The following is a 24,194-nucleotide window of genomic DNA, read 5'->3' on the forward strand; positions in this document are numbered from 1 at the left end:
GTACTACCCAAAGCAATCTACAGATTCAATGCAATCCCTATCAAACTACCAATGGCATTCTTCACAGAAATAGAACAAAAAAATTTTACAATTTGTATGGAAACACAAAAGACCCTGAATAGCCAAAGCAATCTTGAGAAAGAAAAACAGAGCTGGAGGAATCGGGCTCTCCGACTTCAAACGATACTATAAAGCTACAGTAATCAAGACAGTATGGTACTGGCACAAAAACAGAAACATAGATCAATGGTACAGGATAGAAAGCCCAGAGATAAACCCATGCACGTATGGTCACCTAGTTTATGACAAAGCAGGCAAGAACATACAATGGAGAAAAGACAGCCTCTTCAATAAGTGGTGCTGGGAAAACTGGAGAGCTACATGTAAAAGAATGAAATTAGAACACTACCTAACACCATACACAAAAATAAACTCCAAATGGATTAAAGACCTAAATGTAAGACCAGACACTATAAAACTCTCAGAGGAAAACACAGGAAGAACACTCTTTGACATAAATCACAGCAAGATCTTTTTTGACCCACCTCCTAGAGTAATGAAAATAAAAACAAAACTAAACAAATTGGACCTAATGAAACTTCAAAGCTTTTGCACAGCAAAAGAAACCATAAACAAGATGAAAAGACAACCCTCAGAATGGGAGAAAATATTTGCAAATGAAACAACGGACAAAGGATTAATCTCCAAAATATACAAACAGCTCATGGAGCTCAATATCAAAAAAACAAACAATCCAATTAAAAAATGGGCAGAACACCTAAATAGACATTTCACCAGAGAAAACATACAGATGGTCAAGAGGCACATAAAAAGATGCTCAACATCACTAATTATTAGAGAAATGCAAATCAAAATTACAATGAGGTATCACCTCACACAGGTCAGAATGGCCATTATCAAAAAATCTAGAATCAATAAATGCTGGAAACGGTGTGGTGAAAAGGGAACCCTCCTGCACTGTTGGTGGGAATGTAAATTGATACAACCACTATGGAGAACAGTATGGAAGTTCCTTAAGAAACTAAAAACAGAACTACCATACGACCCAGCAATCCCACTATTGGGCATATACGCTGAGAAAACCATAATTCAAAAAAAGACATGTACCACAATGTTCACTGCAGCATTATTTACAATAGCCAGGACATGGAACCAACCTAAATGTCCATCGACAGATGAATGGGTAAAGAAGATGTGGCACATATATACAATGAAATATTATTCAGCCATAAAAAAAAACGAAATTGAGTTATTTGTAGTGAGGTGGATGGACCTAGAGTCTGTCATACAGAGTTAAGTCAGAAAGAGAAAAACAAATACCATATGCTAACACACATATATGGAATCTAAAAAAAAAAAAAAATGGTACTGATAAACCTAATGGCAGGGCAGGAATAAAGATGCAGACAATAGAGAATGGACTTGAGGACACAGGGTGGGGAGGGGGAAGCTGGGGCGAAGTGAGAGAGTGGCATGGACATATATACGCTACCAAATGTAAAACAGACACCTAGTGGGAAGAAGCCGCATAGCACAGGGAGATCAGCTTGGTGCTTTGTGACCACCTAGAGGGGTGGGATAGGGAGGGTGGGAGGGAGATGCAAGAGGGAGGGGATAAGAGGATATATGTATGCATATGGCTGATTCACTTTATTGTACAACAGAAACTAACACAGTATTGTGAAGCAATGATACTCCAATAAAGATCTATTAAAAAATTTAAAAATAAAATAAAATAAATAAGCCACAAAGATATATTGTACAGCACAGGGAATATAGACAATATTTTATAACTATAGATGGAATATAACTTTTAAAAACTGTGAATCTGTGTTGCACACCTGAAACATATAATATTGTACATCAACTACACTTCAATAAAAAAAATTTTAATTAAAAAAATATATTTATTGTTGATTCATTAACACTAGACTAATGGCCAACAGGACCATAACTCATGCCTGGAGGAAGCTTATCTCCGGGAGGCTCATCACAGCCTTCCTGCACTCAGGGATATATGGTCAGTGCCCAGCTCTGTGCTGGGGGCCATCTTAAAACAGTGAAACTGCTAACAAAAAACCCCACAAAAATGCAAAACACGTGGCACTGAGTAGACCGAAAAGGACCCTTGCGTCCGTCTGAGAGCTGAGACAAGAAGGCAGAGCAGGCTTCCCTGGTGGCACAGTGGTTAAGAATCCACCTGCCAGGGGCTTCCCTGGTGGCGCAGTGGTTAAGAATCTGCCTGCCAATGCAGGGGACACAGGTTCAAGCCCTAGTCTGGGAAGATCCCACATGCCGCAGAGCAACTAAGCCCGTGTGCCACAACTACTGAAGCCTGTGCGCCTAGAGCCTGTGCTCCGCAACAAGAGAAGCCACCGCAGTGAGAAGCCCGTGCACCACATCGAAGAGTGGTCCCCCACTCGCGACAACTTGAGAAAGCCCGCGCATAGCAATGAAGACTCAATGCAGCCAAAAAATAAGTAAATAAATAAATTAAATTAATTTATAAAAAAAAAAAGAAAGAATCCACCTGCCAATGCAGGGGACATGGGTTTGAGCCCTGGTCAGGGAAGATCCCACATGCCGTGGAGCAACTAAGCCCATGCGCCACAACTACTGAGCCTGCGCTCTAGAGCCCGCGAGCCACAACTACTGAAGTCCACGCACCTAGAGTCCGTGCTCCGCAACAAGAGAAGCCACCACAATGAGAAGCCCGTGCACCGCGACTAAGAGTAGCCCCCGCTTGCCGCAACTAGAGAAAGTCCGCGTGCAGCAACAAAGACCCAACTCAGCCAAAAATAAATAAATAAATAAATTTTAAAAAAAAAAAAAAGAAGAAGAAGGCAGAGCGTCGCCCCTCTCCACCTCAGCTAGGAACTCACTCGTCGGATGACTCAAACTTTCCACTGCTGTGCATGCGTCCACATAGGGCTCTGAAAGCACCCCGAGTATTGATTCTCGGGTTACAAACAAGTTTTAGTGAGTGGGTGAATTTGCAAATACAGAATCCATGAACAATGAGGAGCCACTGTATCTGTCTCTACACGATGCTGGTCGTGCTAGTCCCGAAACTGCTGGATTTCATAAAGCTTCAACAGGCTGTAGACCAAAGGCAGGGGTACAGGGGGAGACCCCCAAAACATCTAGAGTGCCTCCAGTTGTTTGGCTTGGTACCTCTGATGACAGATAAGCAGGACCATCACATCTGGCCCCAGAGGGGACCTAGTGCCCTCCCAACTCCCAACTCAATAAGGCCAATCACAGTCCTTGGCTTCGAGCCCTGGAGCGGCTCCTCGTGCCCGCACTGTTCGGGCCAAGCGCTGGCCACCAGGGCAGGGAATGCTCATTTGCCACCCAACGCGCCTCCTTCTAAAGGTTCCTCAAGGGTTTCCTTCAGGAGGGCAGACAGGCCAGTATCTGCGATCTGGAACTGATTTCCTACCCAAGGACTTGGCTTTGAAGCGTTCAGGGCAATCCCAGACTTGTACGTACAATCTCACATGTATGAGCTCATCTGCATCCTTCACGCTGCTCGTGCCTAACTCCCGTCAGCTCCTCAAAGGGACCACAGCCAGCACCGGGTTAAGAACACAGGTTAACACGGGGCGGTAACCAGGCGCTCCTGCACCACCACCGGCAGGAATCGTTTAGCCTCGCCTGGGTCATTCAGTGATCCCACCCAAACCAACGACGTGCGCTCCCGCCACCTCCCCCAGGGGTCCACGCGAGGCTATGAGGTTATAGGGCAAACGGCAGCATCACCCCACAAGGCCCCAGAGCAGAGAACGCTTTACCAGCCGAAAAACGTGGATGTCTTGGTTTCTGGTCACCAGATGTGCATTCTTTGCTGTGCATGTAGCTGTCTCCAGTTTGTCCCCCGTCAGCATCCAAACCTGAAATTACCGCATGGAAGGGGTCCCCTTGGTTAGCGTTTGAGGCTAGCCTGTCGCCTGTGTCAACCGAGTTTCCAAACACATCGAGCTGAACTTGATACATTCCATTTACCTCCTTGAGGCCTACTATGTCCCCAACGAACCACAGGAAAGGCCCCAGTTCAAGGGCTTCAAGACCTTGGGCGTCCGCCGCTGGTGGCAGCAAAAACTGGTGTGGCATTTTTGAAAAACTGGCCACATGCTGCAGTAGACGTCGTGAAGCTCAGCCTCTGCCCTCCTAATCCCCGTTCTGGAAATTTTTCTTAAAGCAATAAATAATCTCAAAGAAGGGGAAGGCTGTATGGACGAGGGGTCACTTCCATGTCCCACAGGAAACACTGATTTGTCACGTTCCATAGGGTCTTTCTACGCGGCCGGCTGCCCTCGAGCAACCTCAGGGGGCTGAACCCTAACTAAAACGCCGACAGTAAATGTGCCAGGTTCTTCCTCGCCTCGTATCTGAGCGCTGTGCGTCTCACTGCTGCGGGCTCAGAGAGGGCAGGTGACTTGCCCAAAGCCACAGAGCTAGTTCCTGTCCTGACCAGGCCCAGAACCCAGGTCTTCAGAGCGTAAACGGATGTGCTTCCTACCCTGCTGATTCACCCATTAACCCTCTGTTCTCTCTGCGCCCAGTGGGGAAGTGGGGTGGGGGCCTTAGAGTCGTCGGACAAAGGAAGTCCTGGCAGCAGGGGAAGCACAGGAAAGAAAATAACCACAAAGGTTCCCCGAGTGTTTACCGTGCCAGGCACCTGTTAAGGGCTGTGCATCGTTCCTTCGCAGTAACTTTATGAGGTGGGAAACGGAGGCCCAGGCCTCAACCTTCCTGCTGACATCGCCCCGCTCACGGGCACTCCTGCCAGATGCGGGCCCAAGGACGCAGCCTAGAGCTGCTCTGGGCAGAGGCCGGCAGCTTAACCTACGTATTTTCAGGAGCTGCTGGCCGGTGAGTTTGCTAATCCCTTGCTCGTGTCCGCTGAGACGGGGCCCGCTCCCCAGACGCCCTCTACTGGCGCCTCCGGATTAAACTACTAGATATGTATTTTTTGGCCCCAAACAAAAATGTAAATATGGCAGTTTGTTGGGGCAGATGGTCACTCTGTTGGGTGGTCATTCAGTTACCCAGACCAAAAGACAGATGGTTGGCTGGCCGGACACTCAACAAGAATATAACAAACACCGCAAATGCGCGGGACACAGCTGGTCCTGAGAGCTAAGGAGATGCTCTCGGTCCTGTCTCCGTGCAGCCCGGCATGCAGAGGGGAAGCCGGCAACAAAGGCGGACACACAAGACGTCTTCCAAAGCTGTCAAGGATGGGAGGGCTACAGGTCACTGTCCGAGCCCGGTTCCCTGTCACTACTTCCATCCTCTGCCCCCCCCTCCCCCCATCTCTAATTTTCACCCTCCGCTGACGGGATCACTGGTCTAAGTCTGGAATTCACTGCCATGCGGCAACCTATTTCAGCAGTGGGTCCAGGTAGGCTCACCCTACCTTGATGCCGGCATTCCTCAGGGTCTCCAGGGTGGGCCTCACGTCCGCCTGGAGCTGGTCCTCCACCCCTGTCAGGCACAGCAGCTCCATCTCCATCTCCAGGCTCTCGATCACTGTGGCCACTTTGAGGGAACGGTCGTGCACACTCAGCTTGGCCTGGACATAGCGGGCCTGGGACACACCAGGGGACACTGTCACCGCTTAGGATGGGGAGGTGCAAGGCGGACCAACTGGCAGTGGGAGCGTCTCATCCCCCCGCACAGGGCAGGGACCCCAGCACCTGGGTGAACCTCAAAGGGGTGAAACTGAGACCTCCAGCCTCCTTCCCAGTTCATCAGTCCAGACGCTGGAGCCTGACAGACCGGAGCTCCACCCTTTGCTCTACACTCACCTGCTGTGCAACTTCTAGCACGTCACTTAACTTCTCTGAGCCTCAATTGTTTTCCTCCCCGAAGAGGCAATAACAGCCCCAACCTCACTGGGTTTTTACAAGGATTAGTACAACTCAAGATCTCAAAAGACAGTAGGTTCTCCCCACACAGCATATGCTCCGTAACCAAGAACTCTTGACCACCAGGCTGTCTAAAGACAAAGTCTTACTTCCAAAGACCATCGACCCAACCCTTCTGTTTATCCCCTCTTTACGGTGTTAACAAAGATACAGCTGTCACAAAGCATATGCCTTTAAAATTGAAAGAAAGGTAGAATTTATCAGGGCTAGAACTCTCGTTAAATAAAACTTTACAAAGAACTCAAGCACATAAAAGAGACAGACCCAAGCATGGTTTCTCTGGGTGGAGCAGGACAAGGGCTGCAGAAGCCTTTCCCCCAACCTGGTCTCTCTCCCCTTCAGTCATGTGTAAATACGTTCATTCAGCTTTGTGCCAGGACTGGGGGTACAACAAGGACCCTCCCCTCAAGGAATCATGGGACACAATCCATGGGACGAGATGACAATTAACAAGACATATTGATACTGGAAGCCTTGGCAGTGAAAGTCAAAGATCGAGTTCAAATCCAACATTTTTTACAGCTTAAAAAAATTAGGGCTCCAAGAAGGTTTACAATTTCAAATTTGAAGGTGTCATTTCAAATTTTTCAGAAGGTTTACAATGACTATCCTAAGTGTTGGGGTACAAGAGCAAACCAAACTGATAAAGTCTCTGCTCTCAAAAAGATTTTATTCCAGAAAGAAGCTATCAAAAAGAATGTGAAAATATATACATAAACAAAGTCATTACAGCTGGTGATAAATGCATTGAAGAAAGTTCAACAGAGTGATGATGGGGAGTGATGAGGTGGGGCTGCTTTAGATGGGGGATCCAGGAAGACTTCTCAGAGGAGGCGGCATTTGAGCTGAGACCCAAAGGAAGTGAGGGAGGGAGGCCTTGGAGCTCTGTGAGGGAGGAGAGTACTAGGCAGAGAGAAGAACCTGGTGTGCTCAGAAATGACGTCAGTCTGGCCAGAGCAGAATGAGGGAGGGGGAGATGGGGAGGTGGGTGGGGTTAAAAAGTAACAGAAAAGTCACAGAACCACTTACCTCAAAGTCTTGATACTGCTCCTCTGCTAGAGATTTCTTTGCCACCACAAGCACCCGCAGCCCTTCCCGGGCCATGTTTCCACACTGAAAAGCAAACCCCGGTCAGCGGAGAGCTGTGCTAAGAGCTCTGTATCCCTGACTCTCTCTGGGGAGGGCTGGAGGCTGAAGTGGACGCCGCTTCCAAGGGGACAGTGCAATGGCAAATCAGAACGCTGCTTTCCCCTAAAGCAATCTCTCTCAGCAAACCTTCCAAAAAGGGGTCTCAAAATTTAAGTCAATGCAGTAAGATCTCAGAGACTAATCTGGATTTCTGGCTCGTTGGAAAAACTGAACCTCTGACAAGAGCACTTTCCCAAATGACCACAGCCAGTGATACTGACAGGTGGCTGTTTCCACACGGTCCCACGAAACACAGCTGTCAAGTGAAGAATATTCCAACACGTTCAACGCACAAAGTGTGATGCTGTCAGGAAACACATCCCGGCCCGTTTCATTCACCTGAGTTACCTGTCTGGCCCCTGTCAGCATTTGGGTTTGTTACTCACTAATTGGAAATATGATATTACTAAACATAAAATGTGAATTCTGCACCTGGAGATGGGAGATGAAACAGAAATGGCCTGATAAGACTGGAGAGTTCCTTCCCTCCCTGCTGCAGCCAATTCCCATATCACAGACTGGGACAAGGCAGCCTGTGACGGGGCCCCACAATGCCCGCCTCCTGGTACCCACACCCTTGTATGTTCACCTGCCCTGAGTGTGCATTGGACCCAGTGCCTTGCTCCTAGCAGACAGAATGTGGCAAAGTGAGGGGAGGTCGCTTCCAAGAAGGTCACTTCTCTCTGTTTCATCTCTGTTCCCACGTTTGCTCTCTCGGATGAAGCCAGGACCACGTGTACGCTGCCTTGTGGAGAGACCCACATGGCAAGGAACGTGGCTGCCTCCGGCCTAGAGGCACTGAGGAGCTGAATCCTGCTCATGACCACTAAGTGGGCTAGGAAGTGGGTCCTGCCCCAGCTGAGCCTTCAGATGAGACCCCAGCCTCAGGTGACCCCTTGATCAAAGCCTAAGAGACCCTGAGCTGAGGACCCAGCTAAGCTGTGCCTGGATTGCTGATTCGCAGAAACTGTAAGAAATAACACGCGTCCTCCTAAGCTGCTGAGTTTGGGGGTGATTTGTTACGTAGCCCCAGAAAACGCATGCAGGGACCCACCTCACTATTCCATGCAAGGGACAGACTCCAGGGCACGCATCCGAGGCCCCGTTTCCACACCCCACGTCATGCTTACCTCTTCCTCCAGCCAGTCGTTGTACTGCACGATGCCAGCCATGACGACATCCGCTCCCTTCATGTAAAACGTAATCTCCCCAGTCGATTCATCCTAGAGGGGGGGCCGGGAGGAATGAACACCCAAGAGGAACACTTGCGTTCCGCGCCAGTGGCCGCTTCCCATGAGAGATGCTGCACAAAGTGTACTCAGTGGACGCCAGTGTTTTCTCACTTGGCCGAAGATGAAAAGTGAGAGGGGAGCCTCACTTTGGGGCAAAGGCCACAGAAAACAAGAAAACTCAAAGCATTTGGAAAATCATTAAATGATGAAAGCAAGATCAAAAGGATTGAAGAATTTTGTTTTTGCAGTTATTACTATTCTAACGGGAACGGACTGACCCTCACGCCATAAGATAATTTTAAATTTATACGCGGGGCTGCCAGTATTGCCAAAACGTGGTCTACCAGAAAGCGTTGGGAAGTAAGATAATTCTCGAGATCAGGGTTTCTCAGCCTTGGCACTGTGCATATTTGGGGCTGGAGAATTCTTTGTCGTGAGGGGGCTGGACTCTGCATTGCACCATCTCCTGCGGCATCCCTAGCCCACTAGATGCCAGCAGCAAACCCCATGGTGACAACCAAAATGTCTCCAGACATTAACAAATGTCCCCCTGGGGGACACCTTGCCTCAGTTGAGAGCTACTGCTCTAGACAACGTGGGACCCTTACGTCTACCTGAGGACTCAGCTAGAGAGCAAAGTACCCAGATTTTCAGTTCACACTGACCAGATTTTCTGGGGAGAGGGTGACATCACAGCACAGGCATCAGATGCTTAGACCCGGCAGCAGCTCCCAGCTGTGTGCACCTGGACAAGCTACTTCTTTTCTCTAGACCTCAGTTTCCTCCTCTGTAAAATCAGGATCCTAACAGCCCTTACCGTATAGCTTGCTGGGGCTTAAACGAGATCACCTGCATAGAGCAGGAAGCAAAGGGCCAACATCCACAGAGAACGCTCACCCAGTGTTATTATTCCTGTTGGGGTGACAGTCACTCCTCAAGACCCTCAGCCGCACTGTTTGTAGAAAACAAGGTTTAAGCCGGGGGTCTGAATGGGGGTGGTTTTGCCCCCAGGGGACTTCCGACAATGTCTGGACACATACTTCATTGTCTCAACTGGGAGGTGCTACTGGCATCTTGTGGGTGGAGACCAAGGATGCTGTTAACCGTCCTACAATGCACAGGGCAGTCGCCGCAACAGAGAATCATCCCGCCCCAAATGTCAATGGTGCTGAAGCTGAGAAACCCTGGCTTTAAGGAATGATGGTGAAATCGTCAATGCTTATCCCATGACTCTTTCCTCACAGACCTGCATCACAGGGAGGCTGGAGGCAATGGAGGTGGGAAAGGCTAACTGAGCACGGCCATCACCACCTTGTGCCTAAATTCTGCTACCCCAGGAAGCCCAGAATGCATGCCTATAAGCTCTTCATCGAATAGGAAATAAGTACCCAAGGCCAAATCAGTGGTACAGTTTCATCTACTAAAGTAACTTCTGAATGCCTCTGATCACGGACAATCTTTTAGAACAACATGCTTACTCATAAAAGCACCCACAGGCCACGAACAGGCACCTGCACTTTAAAAGCATTAGAACTGCAGGCTGCTTCTTTGATGGATTGCATCTATGCTTGCTTGTGACTCGGGCCAACGACAGCCGTGGGGTCTGAACATGAAAGCATCCGAGGTTTCTTTTTCCTTTCGCCTTCACCCAAATGCTGCTATGGGAAATAACGTCCCCCTCCCCAGCTTCCTCTACTCCAGAAGGGGCTCAAGAGAACTCGGACATCTTGTCCAATATAAATACCGTATCGACTGTCTCCTCCCGTTAGTCATTTCCTCCCACCGAGTTCATCACAAGGTTACTTCGTTCCCATATTATGGCAAGATTACGCTATAAATTTACAGAGATCTGCCGGTTGTGTTGCATTGTTTTGGGGCCTCATCTTTTTCCACTGTGGTCTGACTCTGGCACCTGTTCAAAGGCCTCTTTTATTCAGACAGTGACAAGGATATGATCTATACCAATGATCCGACTTCAGCACGCCAAGGGGGAAGGGTGAGGGGAGGGCAGTGGAACATCTTGTAACACAACAGAAACAAAACTGGCGACACAGAGACAAACACACAAGCCCCAACGAAACCGGCTTCTCTAAGCTCACTGACCTTCTCAGAAGACAGATTCACACAAAGACCAGACCTTGCTTGGTGAGGGTAAGAAGACGCTGCACAGAACCGTCCACGAGCTCACACATGTTTAAGAGGGTTGGTGAGCCAGGTGAGAACAAAACTATTACTGTCAATAGTCATTAAACCAGGTTGAGAAGCATTTTATAACTGAGGGAAAACTTCCTCACATCAGGTAACTGGACAGTTACTTTCAAACAACAGACAGAAAAGATGGACACATTTAGAACAGAGTTTCTCAGCCCTGGCACGATGAACATTTGGGGCTGGAACATTCTTTGATATGAGGCTGTCCTGACCTCTATCCACTAGATGCCAGTGGCACCACCCTCCGAGCTGTAACAACCAAAAATGTCCCCAGATGTGTCCCCATGTCCCCTGGGGGCAAGACGGCCCCAGGATGAGAATCACTTCGTGAAAGGAGAACAGTGAGATTCGTGCTAAGTGGAGAGCTAGCTCCACAGCCCTGGGCACGGATTTGCACCCTGCAAAACCAAAGATAGAGAGGGAGACAGGTCAGAAAACAAAAATATTAGCAAAATAATATGCATCACATTAAAGACAGCCTAACAAAGATGGATGTGCACAGATTCATTGTTGGTAGGGAGAGATGGAAAACAACCTAAGTATCCAAGAAAGGAATATTTGATTAAATAATGCTACATTTTTTCAGCAAAACACCATGCACACATTAAAATCATAAAAACCATGTTTTAATGATATGAGAACATTTTCACTATACCTATTGTTCAATGGAGGGGGTGGGAGTTTTACAAAGCTTTAGGTGGAGTTTGAAGCCAGTTTTATAAAATTGCGTGTGGCTATTTACACTCATTTATGCTTAGAGAAAAAACTGAAGGGAAATTCCCTGAAAAGGCAAGAGTGGTTGTCTTTGGGTGATGAAAATACAGATGAATGGTTCTGATCCCCTCCTATACATACTTATCTGTTCCGAATGCTGATTTTTTTTTTTTTTTTTAAATTTTATTTATTTATTTATGGCTTTGTCAGATCTTCGTTTCTGTGCGAGGGCTTTCTCTAGTTGTGGCAAGCGGGGGCCACTCTTCATCGCGGTGCGCGGGCCTCTCACTATCGCGGCCTCTCTTGTTGCGGAGCACAGGCTCCAGACGCGCAGGCTCAGTAATTGTGGCTCACGGGCCCATTTGCTCCGCGGCATGTGGGATCTTCCCGGATCAGGGCTCGAACCCGTGTCCCCTGCATTAGCAGGCAGATTCTCAACCACTGCGCCACCAGGGAAGCCCTGCTGATTTTTTAAAAATATAATCTGGGAAGGGTGGAGTGCTATTGCAAAGTAATGATAGATTTGCCCACCCAACAGTATCCCATACTCCCAGACACAGATCCCGTTCTTGCTGTGGGAAGATAGAGGGGTCACATCTCATAAAATATGACGCATGTCTGGGAATGATAGCCCTTTGCAACTAAAGGAAGGGTGACGCACTCAGCCCACTTATTCTAGAATGGCTGATATCGGGACTATTTGATGATGATTCAACCCTCAAATGACTCCAGCATAGTCCATGGCCCTAGAACTTGGAAAAATAAAGGCTGGAACAAAATAAAAGTAATTCCATAGTAGATAATGACTCTAATTCCCCAGGAAACACCCACCCACAGGATTCATGTGGCTGCTTCCAGGCCATGGATGTTCTTGACATCAGACATGCACTCAAGATACGGTTTAAAAGCCACGGGGCAGGCTAGGTGCAGACCAGTGGGAAAAGCAGCAGCTGCATGGGAGGAAAAGCCCCCATCCCACTCAAAAACTGCCAAGGATATATGTCTGGTAGAGTCTGAAGACTACTGGCATCAGGGACATAAAAATCCCTTAAAATGTGTCGTTTTCAAGGCACATTCGTACTGTGTGTCACTGGACCATCAGTGTTGCAGCTCATGGAGCTGCTTCTAATTTTTACCTGGAGAAACAGTATCTTCAATGACTCCCACGTTCCCCACCTCCTGATGTGTTCACACCCCTGGGTGATCCAGGCCCACCAAAGTGGTGGGCTGGACCCAGGGACCTGCTTCTAATAACAGAATAAGGCAAAAGTGAAGGGAGGTCGGTTCTGAGATGACGTGCCTTCTGTCTTGTTCACACTCTCGCAGACTCACTTGGATGAAGACAGCTGATGTGGGAGCTGGTCTACGGAGAGGCCTGTGGAGCAGTGGATGAGGGTGGCCTCTGGCCATCAGCTGGCACAGAACTAAGGTCCTCAGCCCAACAACTGCAAGGAACTGACTCTTGCTGACAACACTACCAAAGTAGTCTGCAATTTTTAAAGCTCGTATGGTTAATTCCGATGATCAACCAGGTTTTGTTTGTTTGTTTAGATCTCATTTTATTTATTTTTGGCCATGCTGGGTCTTCGTTGCTGTGCACAGGCTTTCTCTAGTTGCGGCGCTCAGGCTTTCTCTAGTTGCGGCGAGCGGGGGCTACTCTTAGTTGCCGTGCACGGGCTTCTCATTGTGGTGGCTTCTCTTGTTGTGGAGCACAGGCTCTAGGCACGCTGGCTTCAGTAGTTGTGGCACACGGGCTCAGTAGTTGTGTCACATGGGCTTAGTTGCTCTGCGGCATGTGGGATCTTCCCAGACCAGGGCTCGAACCCGTGTCCCCTGCATTGGCAGGTGGATTCTTATCCACTGTGCCACCAGGGAAGCCCCTATCAGCCAGGTTTAAGAACTACTGAGCAGAGTGGCTTATGAACACAGGGCTTCCAGGCTTCCCAGAATGGAAAGTGTGAGTAAAAGAGCAAATAGGAAAACAAGGTGTTAATTCAGATTGGCAAGATTTTAAAAGTCCGGCACTATCAAGCGTTGGTGAGGATGTAGAAAAACAGTGGAACTAAGATTAGTATAAGCACTTTGGAGAAAAAGTTGAAAATACCTGGTAAAGTTAAAGATGTATATATTCTACCACCCAGCAAGTCCACCTCTGGGTTTAGTCCACAGAAAAACACGGACATATGTACAGTGGAGACTGCAGCAGACAAGGCTACACATGGCAGCGGTCTTTCTATCGGCAATGACCTAAACGTGTATCAAGAGGGAACGGCAATAGACGGAAGGAACTGAGGTATATTTGCGCAATGCAACAGTACAAGTCAGCTAAGAGAAATAAAGTGGGATTACATGCATCAACATAAATAAAGCTTTTTGTAAAATCTTAAACAAAAATCAGGATGTGGAATAATAATATATATACTACAATGACACTTTATAGAAAGAATAAAAACATGAAAACCATAATACATATTATTTATACCCAATGTGTCTGATAATAGTATTTTAAAATTCATAGGAGTGATAAACCTGGGGTAGGACTGGAGAGGAAGCACATCTAGAAAGGGCAGATGGGATTTCAATTGAATGCACAATGTTTTCTTTGTTTAAAAAGTTTTTTTAACTATAATACATGCAAAAGTGTGGATCAATACATAAATATAAATTTGAGCAAACGAACTCAAACACAAAAGGGTATCTACTGTACAGTTTCCTTTATATAAAGCTCAAAAAGAGACAAAATCAGTCAGTGGTAGAAATGGGACAGTGGTTATATCCTTGTGGGAAGGAAGGATGCAGTAACCAGAAAGGGGTACGAGGGAGCTGCTGGGGTGATGGTGGGAGGGATTCTGTCCCTTGCTCGGGATGAGAGTTACATTGTGTTAACTTTGTAAACACTTGAGCTGTACACACATGAAGTTTGCACTTTTCTCTTTGTATGCTGTACTTCAATAAAAGCTTCAAAAAATATAAAAAGAAAATCTGAAATATTAATGCCAAAATGACGATGTTGAGTGATCACGACACTTTTTTCCAATAACTTTTGTGATTGTGTGAACAAAAAGTCATCGAAAATATCTAATTACAAGGGTATCAAGACTATTCAATGGGAGAACAATAGTCTCTGCAGCAAACGGTGCTGGGACAACTCTATATCCACACACAAAAGAATGAAGTTAAAACCCCTAACTCACACCATATATGAAAATAACTCAAAATGGATCAATGATCTAAAGAGATAAAACTACAAAAACTTTTAAAAGAAAATATAAGGGTAAATTTTCATGACCTTAGGTTTAGCAATGGACTCTTAGATATGACACCAAAGTCAAGAGCAACAGAGGAAACAAATAAATTGGACTTCATCAAAATTAGTAACTTCTGTGCATCAAAAGAATTTTATCAAAAAAGCAGGAGGGCTTCCCTGGTGGCGCAGTGGTTGAGAATCTGCCTGCCAATGCAGGGGACACGGGTTCGAGCCCTGGTCTGGGAAGAGCCCACATGCTGCAGAGCAACTGGGCCCGTGAGCCACAATTACTGAGCCTGCGCGTCTGGAGCCTGTGCTCTGCAACAAGAGAGGCCGCGACAGTGAGAGGCCCACGCACCGCGATGAAGAGTGGCCCCCACTTGCCGCAACTAGAGAAAGCCCTCGCACAGAAACGAAGACCCAACACAGCCATAAATAAATAAATAAATAAATAACCCCCCCAAAAAAAAGCAAAAGGACAAGCTACAGAATGAAAGATAATATTTGTATATCGTATCTCTGATAAGGGTCTAGTATCCAGACTATATAAAGAACTCTTACAAAACAACAATAAAAGACTACCCATTTAAAAAGTGGGCAAACGACTTGAACAGACATGTCTCCAAGGAAGAATACAAGTGGCCAATAAGTATATGAAAAGATGCTCAACATCATTAGCTATTAGGGAAATGCAAATCAAAACCACAATGAAATACCACTTCACAGCAACTAGGATGGTTACAATGGAAAAAAAAAAAAGGAAAATAGCAAGCACTGATGAGGATATGGAGAAACCAGAAACTTCACACACTGCTGGTAGAATGTATTGGGCTGGCCAAGAAGTTTGTTCAGGTCTGTCTGTAACATCTTACAGAAAAACCTGAACGAACTTTTTGGCCAACCCTATAAACGGTGCAGCATTTTGTAGAAAAGTTTGGCGACTCCTCATAAAGTTAAAAGATAGAATTATCCAGCAATTGGGAAACGGACCCAGCAATTCCACTCCTAGGTATGAACTCAAGAGAACTGAAAACAGATACTCAAATCCTTATACATGAATGTTCATAGCAACACTATTCACAATAGCCAAAAGGTGGAAACAACCCAAATGTCCACTGATGGATGAATGGATAATCAACATGAAATATTACTCAGTTATAAAAAGGAATGAAGTATGTATATATGCTACAACATGGATGAATCTCTAAAACATTATGCTAAGTGAAAGGAGCCAGATACAGAAGGTCACATATTGTGTGATTCCATTTATATGAAATATCCAGAATAGGTAAATCCTAGAGACAGAAAGGAGACTGGAGGTTTCCAGGGACTACGGGGAGGAAGGTATGGAGAGTGACCACTTAATGGATACAAGGTTCCCTTTTGCAGTGACGCCAATGTTTCAAAACTTGAGGAAAGTGGTGGATGCAAGACATTGTGAATGTACTAAATGCCAATGAATTACACATTTAAATGATTAATTTATGTCATGTGCATGTCACCTCAATAGAAAATAACATTTAATTAAACGAAAGAGTATACAATGAGAAATGTATTATTACCAAGAAATGCTCAATCTACACTCATTAGACCTTTCACTCTGGAAGTGGGTTAACCAAAGGCTGAGCAGCTATCCGAGATCTGTCCAACTGATCAACTAATTATCTTTCTTCTGAGGGAATTATATCCTCTTGTTAGTCTGAACGTCAGGCAATAATACAATAAAGAAAAGGGTCAGAAAGAATGTCCAGCCACAGGGACATACACAGCAGACTTAGGCAGGTTTTTTTTTTTTTTAACCATTTTCAATCATAAATAAAAGACAACTCACCCTCACGATGATGCCCATGCGTTTGCTTTCGTAGGTGAAAGGGAAGATCTGCAAGATGGTGAAGTTCAGGATCTGGTCACCAGGGGTCCTCAGCTGCATGGAAGACTGGTCACGGCCCACCAGTGTTAAGCCCACACTTTCGGTCCACTGCACCAGGGCCACCTAAATGTGACAAGGGTCAAAGGTCAGATACACAGCCGAGGATCCTGGTTCACAGGTCAAGCAAATGAACATAAAGGTGGACGGGGGAGCAGAGACAGGTGAGGCTGAGCAGGGCCCGCATCCCTGGGGGAGGTCGTGCTGGCCGGTGACAGCCCGGCACCCGCCCCTCTAGGCCTGCGGGGGCCCCGCGCTCACAGCTGCCGCCTCTTCTGGGCCCTAAAGCAGGCCACGCGTGCGCCAGAGCCGTGGCAGAGAGAACCACACAGGCTCAAGGGTGATCAGCACAAGCAGAGATCACGTCTGGAAGGAGCTGCACCAGGCAAACCACAAATATGGGGAAGCCAGGAGCACGACGCCGGGGTGGGGCGACTCACCTCCAAGCTCGCCGTTAAACCTCACACACACTCAACCGGGAGGGGATCTACAGCAGTTCTCGACTGGGCAGCTCTGCCCCGCAAGGGGCACATGGCAACGTCTGGGGACGGTTTTGGTTGTCACAACGGAGGAGGGGGTGGATATTTTCTACTGGCATCTCGTGGGTGGAGGCCAGGGATTCTGCTAAACATCCTACAACACACAGGATGGCCCCCATGGCAGAGCATCACCCCACTCCACGTGGCAGTACTGACGGGGAGAACGCTGGTCAGTACAGATGAGGAAACTGAGGCTTGCGGAAGCTCATTAAGTTGCCTGAGGTGATGTTCTGGGGCAACGGCCGGCTAGGCAGGAACCTGGATCTGCCTGGTGCACAGCCAAGCCCCCCACCATCCGCTACACTTCCTAGGGCCACGGTTCTGTCACCAGCTGGAGTCTTCTCACAGCCCGAACAAGGCTTGCTTCACTTCCAGCCAAAGGCATGGAGGACGCAAATTCCAAGACCAGGGGCCAGACCAGTGGGAACTGCGGCAGGCAGGAGCCAGTGCCCCCCCGAAGGAGGCTGCCCCTCGGGAATGTAGACCCAGGCTGGCCAGAGCTTCCAGTTTCTCAAGAAAAACCAGAAATCTGACCTTGTCCCTGAGATCTCTAACTTTTCAATGTAAGCCACTAAGCTGCATGTTTTAAACGCCCATGAAGAAAATAAAACACGTCTACAGATGAATCTGGTCTGGGGTCTTCAGGGAAAGAAGGAAATAGGAGTGGAAAAGGCGGGGACAGAGGGGGGAGCTGGGGAGGGGAGACCAACAAGCCCTCACCGCCACTGCCACAGGAAGGGGGACGCACCGGAGGCGGGGGAGACAGGGGTAAGTACGAAGAGCCTACAGCGTACGAACCACAAGGTCATCGTGTTTACTTGTCAGCACAGCCCATGGAGGCAGGAAGTACCAAGCAGCTCTACCCGACAGACGACAGACGAAGAAACAGACTCAGAGAGGCCAGGTGAGCTGTGCTCGACGGGCAGCTACCATGGGCTGAGATGAGATCGAACCCTGTGTCTAGCTGGCCCAAGTAGCCCAAGGGAAAGTGCCAATCCTGGGCCATCCAAACGCCTGTTCTCTAAACACAGGTGCACACACATCAGTGCAGCCTTAGTGGGTGTGCCCGGTCACCCCTGACTCACTGTCACCGTTAGAAAGTTCACGGGGGGCGTGGTAGGCACAGTAACAGCCCCCAAAGGTGCCCACCTCCTAATCCCCACTGACCTCCACCTCCAAAAGAAAGGGCTGATCAAGTTTGGTTTTTTTTGTTTGTTTGTTTTGCTATTAACCTGCATAAGTCTTTGGAAACTCATTCATATAGTTGTTTCATTTAACCACTCTGAATTTCAATACGGCCTGTCCTATCTGCTAACAATCTTCTTTCCAAGTTTAAAATGAACAAATCAATAAACACTGATATAAATTTAAAAATCCCATCCATATATATATTAAAAACCTTGGGTACATGCACTAAAATGCTTATAGGATGATACACATGAAGAGAAATTACTTCACTCTTCTCTCTATATACTACTGAAATATTTTAGTGTGTACACGCATTCCTTTTATTTTTAATATTTTTAATTTTAATTAAGTAAATAAATATCCCAACACAATACGAGATTATTATAAATACATAGGTATACACAAGCCCGGAAAGCTTGACTAAATTTACATCCTCCTTTACATACCAGTTTAGTAACAAAGAAAAAGGAAATTCTTCTTCGGATGCTTTCCAACACGACTGCTAGGGAAAAGATTTTTTTCATCCTTGCTTTTAAACAGCTGTTGTTTCACCCCTTAAAAACGTATTTAATTGCTCTGAAAAGATGTGAAGAGTCTGTGATACTGGGCTTCAAGGAGATACACTAATTCCCCCAAAGCCTGTTCTTAACTTCAATCAAGAAAGGATCTGAAACTCCAGAACGGGAAGTGGCTTTCAGGGAAGTGGCTTTCAGGGCCGTAGAGGCAGTTCTGGCCTTGGCCAGCCTGGGTCCCCCTGCCGCGGACCCCACAGGACTGTGCTGGAGGGAAAGTTGAACCATGAACCTGAAATGATCAACAGTGACAAGTGTTCCCGGGGAAGCATGAATTACAGCTGAATGGAAACATCTTCTAACCGTGCTTTCTTCTACAGCAAACCCCTCGAGGAAGTTAAGGAACCTACTTTGTGCTGGTTGCCCCGCCTCCCATCGCCCACCCCTTGGGTCCAAGGTCCTAATCAAAACCTCACAGGGCCCCTTGGGGGCTGATTCCAACAGGATATGAGCCCTGCAGGGGGGCCTTTCTTTCTCACCTTACACTCCCTTATTCCGACTTTAACATTAAGTCAGCTTTAATTTAAAGCTGCTTTCTACCAGAACATATAAAATCCCCCGGGTCCTACTGAGAGGAGAGCCGTTTAGAACTGCGGAGCTCACTAACCCTTCTCAACAGCAGCGGGGACAAACATTTCAGCGGTCAGGTGGGACGACTCCATCCCTTCCTAAAACAAGATGATGTAAATGAGGCTACTTCTGCTAGAGGGTCTGAGCTTCAATTCAAAAGAATCATCCTGTATTGCCAAATCAGAAAGGATTTCAGGGTCTTTTTTTTTTTTCTTACGGCCGCACTACGCGGCACGTGGGATCTTAGTTCCCTGACCAGGGATCAAACCCGCACCCCTCTGTAGTGGAAGCATGGAGTCTTAACCACTGGACCGCCAGGGAAGTCCCAATCTCAGGGTCTTGAGTCTCGCTGTCCTTAACAGCTGGAGCTGGGGTCTCAGGGGGCCTCGGGTCAGACTATCTGGAGGTCAGAAGAGCAGCAGGAAAAGGAATCTCGTAAGGTAAATGAATGAACAAATCAATGATAGGCAAAAGCGAATGCTGGAAACCAAGAAAGGGCCAGAGTGGGGGATCTGGGCTCCACGAGTCAGCTGTGTGGCTGGTTTGGGTCAGGAAATTAAAAAAACAGAGGCTCCTACTCCACCCTTCCACCTCCAAAAAAAAAAAAAAGCCTATCTGAAGAATTCTTGTCAGAGCTGTCTGTCCATGAAAGGGCTTTTTCATCATTTGTTGGTCGGCAATGAACCACCTGTGACAAGCTTTAATAATCTTCCCTTTGTACCTGGGAATGTGTGCTTGGGAATTACGCCAGACAGGCTAAAGAGCCTTGAATTCCTGTCAAAAGCAGGATGCATATGAAATATAAGAACATGCATGAATCTGCTATCTGATTAAAACGGTTCTTTGGGGGCATTCAATCAGATAAACACCCAGGCTTACAAAGAATGGCCAGTCTGCCCGAAGCCAGCCTTTCAAGCTTATAAATATCCACAGACCTAGGTATTCTTTATTTTATTAAGAAATAGGTTCCAAAATGTGCCACATGGTGGTTGCAGGTTTGAATGCCAACAGAAGCAGGGCAGGCAGCGGACAGGGGCAGGGCCGGCCACCCAGGGACAGGGTTTGGGGGAGGGGGCTAACTGCTGCCAGGTAGAAACTGGGCCCAGTCTTTCCAGATCTGATCTTTCTCAGGAGAAGCTAATTTTTATAGAACACTGAGTGATTTTTAAATATTGCTGTTTTTCTTTTAAACACAGCATGGAGCAAACAAAACACAGCCTGCTACTTTTAAGAATCAGTGGACAGGGCTTCCCTGGTGGCGCAGTGGTTGACAATCTGCCTGCCAGTGCAGGGGACACGGGTTCGAGCCCTGGTCTGGGAAGATCCCACATACCGCGGAGCAACTAGGCCCGTGAGCCACAACTACTGAGCATGCGCGTCTGGAGCCTGTGCTCCGCAACAAGAGAGGCCGCGATGGTGAGAGGCCCGCGCACCGCGCTGAAGAGTGGCCCCTGCTTGCCACAACTAGAGAAAGCCCTCGCACAGAAACGAAGACCCAACACAGCCAAAAATAAATAAATAAATAAATAAATAAATAAATAAATAAACAAACAAACCCAAAGTTTAAAAAAAAAAAAAAAGAATCAGTGCACAAGGTGGTAGAATAAAAGGCCACTCCCTGATCCAAATTTCCTGATCCTATACTTGAAATTCAGCCTCTTATGACTTAACTCTGATAAAAACAAGTATTTGAAAAGGAAGAATGGCATCATCTCCACAAAAATTTAGCCACTTAGAAACGACTATTTACTTAAGTCCATTCTGGACCAATACTAATGTGATATGGGACAGGACTTTTGCATGTATGGCCATGGATGAGCTAATACCAAGGAAGGCTCATTTGACAGTTTCCTACAGTGTCCCCAAAATCCCATAGTCCTGCCTTACACAGGACCCCTATCTTCTGAGCAACCAAAATCTTATTTCAAAATTCTACCCCAGTGGTTAATACATAACATTGATGGAGGATTTTTTCCTTAAGTTCCCGACCGCTGTTCTTTGACCTCACCCTCAGGTCCAAGGGCCTGGCAACGTGATGGTGGAGCCCCCACCAGCCTCCTAAATCTCTCTGGGTCGACACTCCACACTCCATCGTGCACACATCTGAATGCCGGCATTGTCCGAGGCCTGGAGCTGAGGCTCAGACACGAGGAGGCATTCAGGGGACCGACAGGGATGTGGTTATGGAGGAAAAAAACAACCCAAGGCTGCAAAGGGACGGGAGATTGCCGGCCCCCCCTCAAGGCCACGGGCTTACCTTTCCCCAACGGTTTTTATCCTCACTCTTTGCAACAGGGTTAAGAAATGCAAAATGAGACAACTGGGACCTTTCATGCATGCGGAGAGATGTACAGAGAGATTGAATACGTGAGGCTCTCCATCATGACATTATTTATGACAGCCACAAGTGGGGGACCACCTAAATGTTACATTTGGGAGACAGAGAAAATAATCTGTGGTATATCTAAGCAGCAGAATATAGAGCAGCCACTAAGAATATTCTTACCATAGATAGTTACCGGAAAGGGATAATGCAAGGGAACAAATCAAGGTCATCAAACATATATCGTATATATACAAAAGAGAAACAGGTAGGAAAAACATCAAAACATTTTTGGCTTTTTTTTCCTGTAATTTTTTTTCTTTTTCTATAACAAGCTAATGTTACTCTTATAATTAGTGTGGGGGGGGAACTAAAAATAAAATCTGCTTCTAGATTAGCTGTACCTTCACTGTATACCCCTTTTCCTTATATCACCCCTGTCTGCATTACTCCCAGCTTCTGACATTCTAATGGATGCAGGAATGCTCTCCATCTACAGACTCTGATGTCTGGAGGAGAGACCCACTCGCTCTTCGCCCATCTCTCACGGCCAGTTGCAAGGGGGCCATTTCAAGGTTACTGTGGACTAGAGGAGAAACACATCCTTTTTGGTCTTCCCTTCTAAGGGCCGGATCCTGAAGAGATGGACGGTGAAGGCAAGACACTCAGAAGGTAGGCTTCTGGGGTCTGGCAGAAGACGGTTATTATCACCAAGCTTGGAAGCTTATAAGATGAGAAAAGAGGGAAGGGACACACACAAAAGGTGCCACTGAGTTTTGGAGATCCCAGACACAACACTGGTTCAGTGCAGGTGTCCCAAGGGGACCGGAGTAGGTAAAAATAATTGGACACTCTGCAACTTCACCCAGTATCCGCCCTGAGCTCCCCAAACGCAAGTGCTTCACTCTCTGCAACACTTGTGAGTTGACAAAGCACTTTCAAACCATCATGCCATGGGTAGGGACGTGGTCCTGTGGGGTTACGAGCCCCACCTCTGGACATGGGCTGCCGGTTTTAATCTCGCCAGCCATGTGACCTTGGGAATATTCCTTAGCCAATCTACACCTCATTTGCAAACAGCACGATCACAGTAATTCTGGGTGGTAAGGGATGCCCATAACGCGGTGCCTGGCACAGAGCAGATAAGCAACAGGTGACCCCTTCCTACCACTGGCAGCATCACCACTACCCTCACTGCTCCGTCTCTTCTCTAAGGGCCATGAGCTCCATGTGATGTATCAGCCTCTCTTTACCTACGAGGAGGCTGAGTGCAGCTTAAAATCACACCGCTAATCAAGTCCGCCCTGGCAGTGACACACGACCCGCAGCTGCACTGCGGGGTAAGGAGGGGGTAGTGCGACGCGCCCATCTTTCAGAAGAATCAGTGGAAATGAAGGTCTTGAAATGCCACTGCGAGACGACAGAACACACAGCAAGCCAACATTTTAGCAAAACTCAGCTGACGCCCCACACAGCGACACCACACACACGGACGTGCTTTAGAAGGATGAGTAATGGAAAGCAAGGTGAAAAACTGTATCTATAATTTACAATTGTGCTCTTAAATTTTTAAAATAGGTTAATAATTAAAGGGTGAGGAAAATTCTAACATATGCAAAGAATTATCTCTGCAAAGGTACTCAGATATTGAGAACAGGGGGAACTCCGAGGCAGAGGTCAGGGGAGGGGCCCGTGTAGAGACTGTGAGAAAGGAGGGGGCGGGGTGCCTCAGGGGAAGATGGAGATAGACTTCTCGCTCGGCACCCTGAGCAGGGGTGGCCACACAGAACATTCTACACATTTCCTAAAACTTGTAACTAAAGGCTCTGAAATCACTGAGGTACTCAAGGCACAGCCACATACAGCAGGCCACTTTCATTCACACTCACACACACGCACACACACCTATGCACATCCACATGCCACACACGCTCAAACAGCAGCTGTGCACACATCACGTGCACGTGTTCACACCCACACTCATGCACATATGTACACGTGCCCACACGCGCGCACACACACACGCACGCACGCATAAACCCTACAGGACCATGAAAACCATCTGGCTTTCTCAAGGATGTGACTTAACCCACTTCACCCTCCTTCCTTCCTTGTACTATAGTGTGATTCTGTACCAGAGAAACATACAACTGTAATTCTACATATATGCCCACATTTAGGAAAAATCTGGGTAACTCTACACCCGAACATAAACAGTGGTTATCACTACGTAGTGAGAATTACAGGTTATGTTTATCAACTTCTTTAGACAAATGAACGAGTCCCAGGGTGGATTCCATCTGCTCGGAGGAGAGCACTTCCTTGACCACTCACGCCAAGAAGGACACGTTAAAAGTTGTATCACAGTGACCCCCCTCCACTGCACCCCACCTCCAACACTGCCAAATATCCTGCAAACGATGGGATGCTGTCAGGGCTGAAGCCTGCTCGCCCGAGCATCTTAGGACCACTTCTCTCCAGTCAGATTACATCTGTCTCATTTCCCCTGGGAGTTTACTGTACGGGCGG

The 24,194-nt window shown here is 47.2% G+C and overlaps 1 protein-coding gene across 2 annotated transcripts in view; it reads right to left on the reverse strand.

The window, feature by feature from the left end:
- The window catches only part of ATP9A (ATPase phospholipid transporting 9A (putative)), a 137,652-nt gene that overhangs the window by 23,655 nt on the left and 89,803 nt on the right, over positions 1-24,194 (reverse strand). For both annotated transcript variants that reach the window (XM_057528702.1, XM_057528701.1), the window contains exons 15-19: positions 16,378-16,539; positions 8,273-8,365; positions 6,984-7,067; positions 5,444-5,614; positions 3,816-3,914 (exon numbers count right to left, since the gene is read on the reverse strand). In XM_057528702.1, the coding sequence (XP_057384685.1) occupies positions 3,816-3,914; positions 5,444-5,614; positions 6,984-7,067; positions 8,273-8,365; positions 16,378-16,539 (609 nt within the window). The remainder of the gene's footprint in view (positions 1-3,815; positions 3,915-5,443; positions 5,615-6,983; positions 7,068-8,272; positions 8,366-16,377; positions 16,540-24,194) is intronic.

The sequence above is a fragment of the Balaenoptera acutorostrata genome, chromosome 15 (assembly GCF_949987535.1).
Source record: "Balaenoptera acutorostrata chromosome 15, mBalAcu1.1, whole genome shotgun sequence".
In the NCBI taxonomy this organism is placed as follows: domain Eukaryota; kingdom Metazoa; phylum Chordata; class Mammalia; order Artiodactyla; family Balaenopteridae; genus Balaenoptera; species Balaenoptera acutorostrata.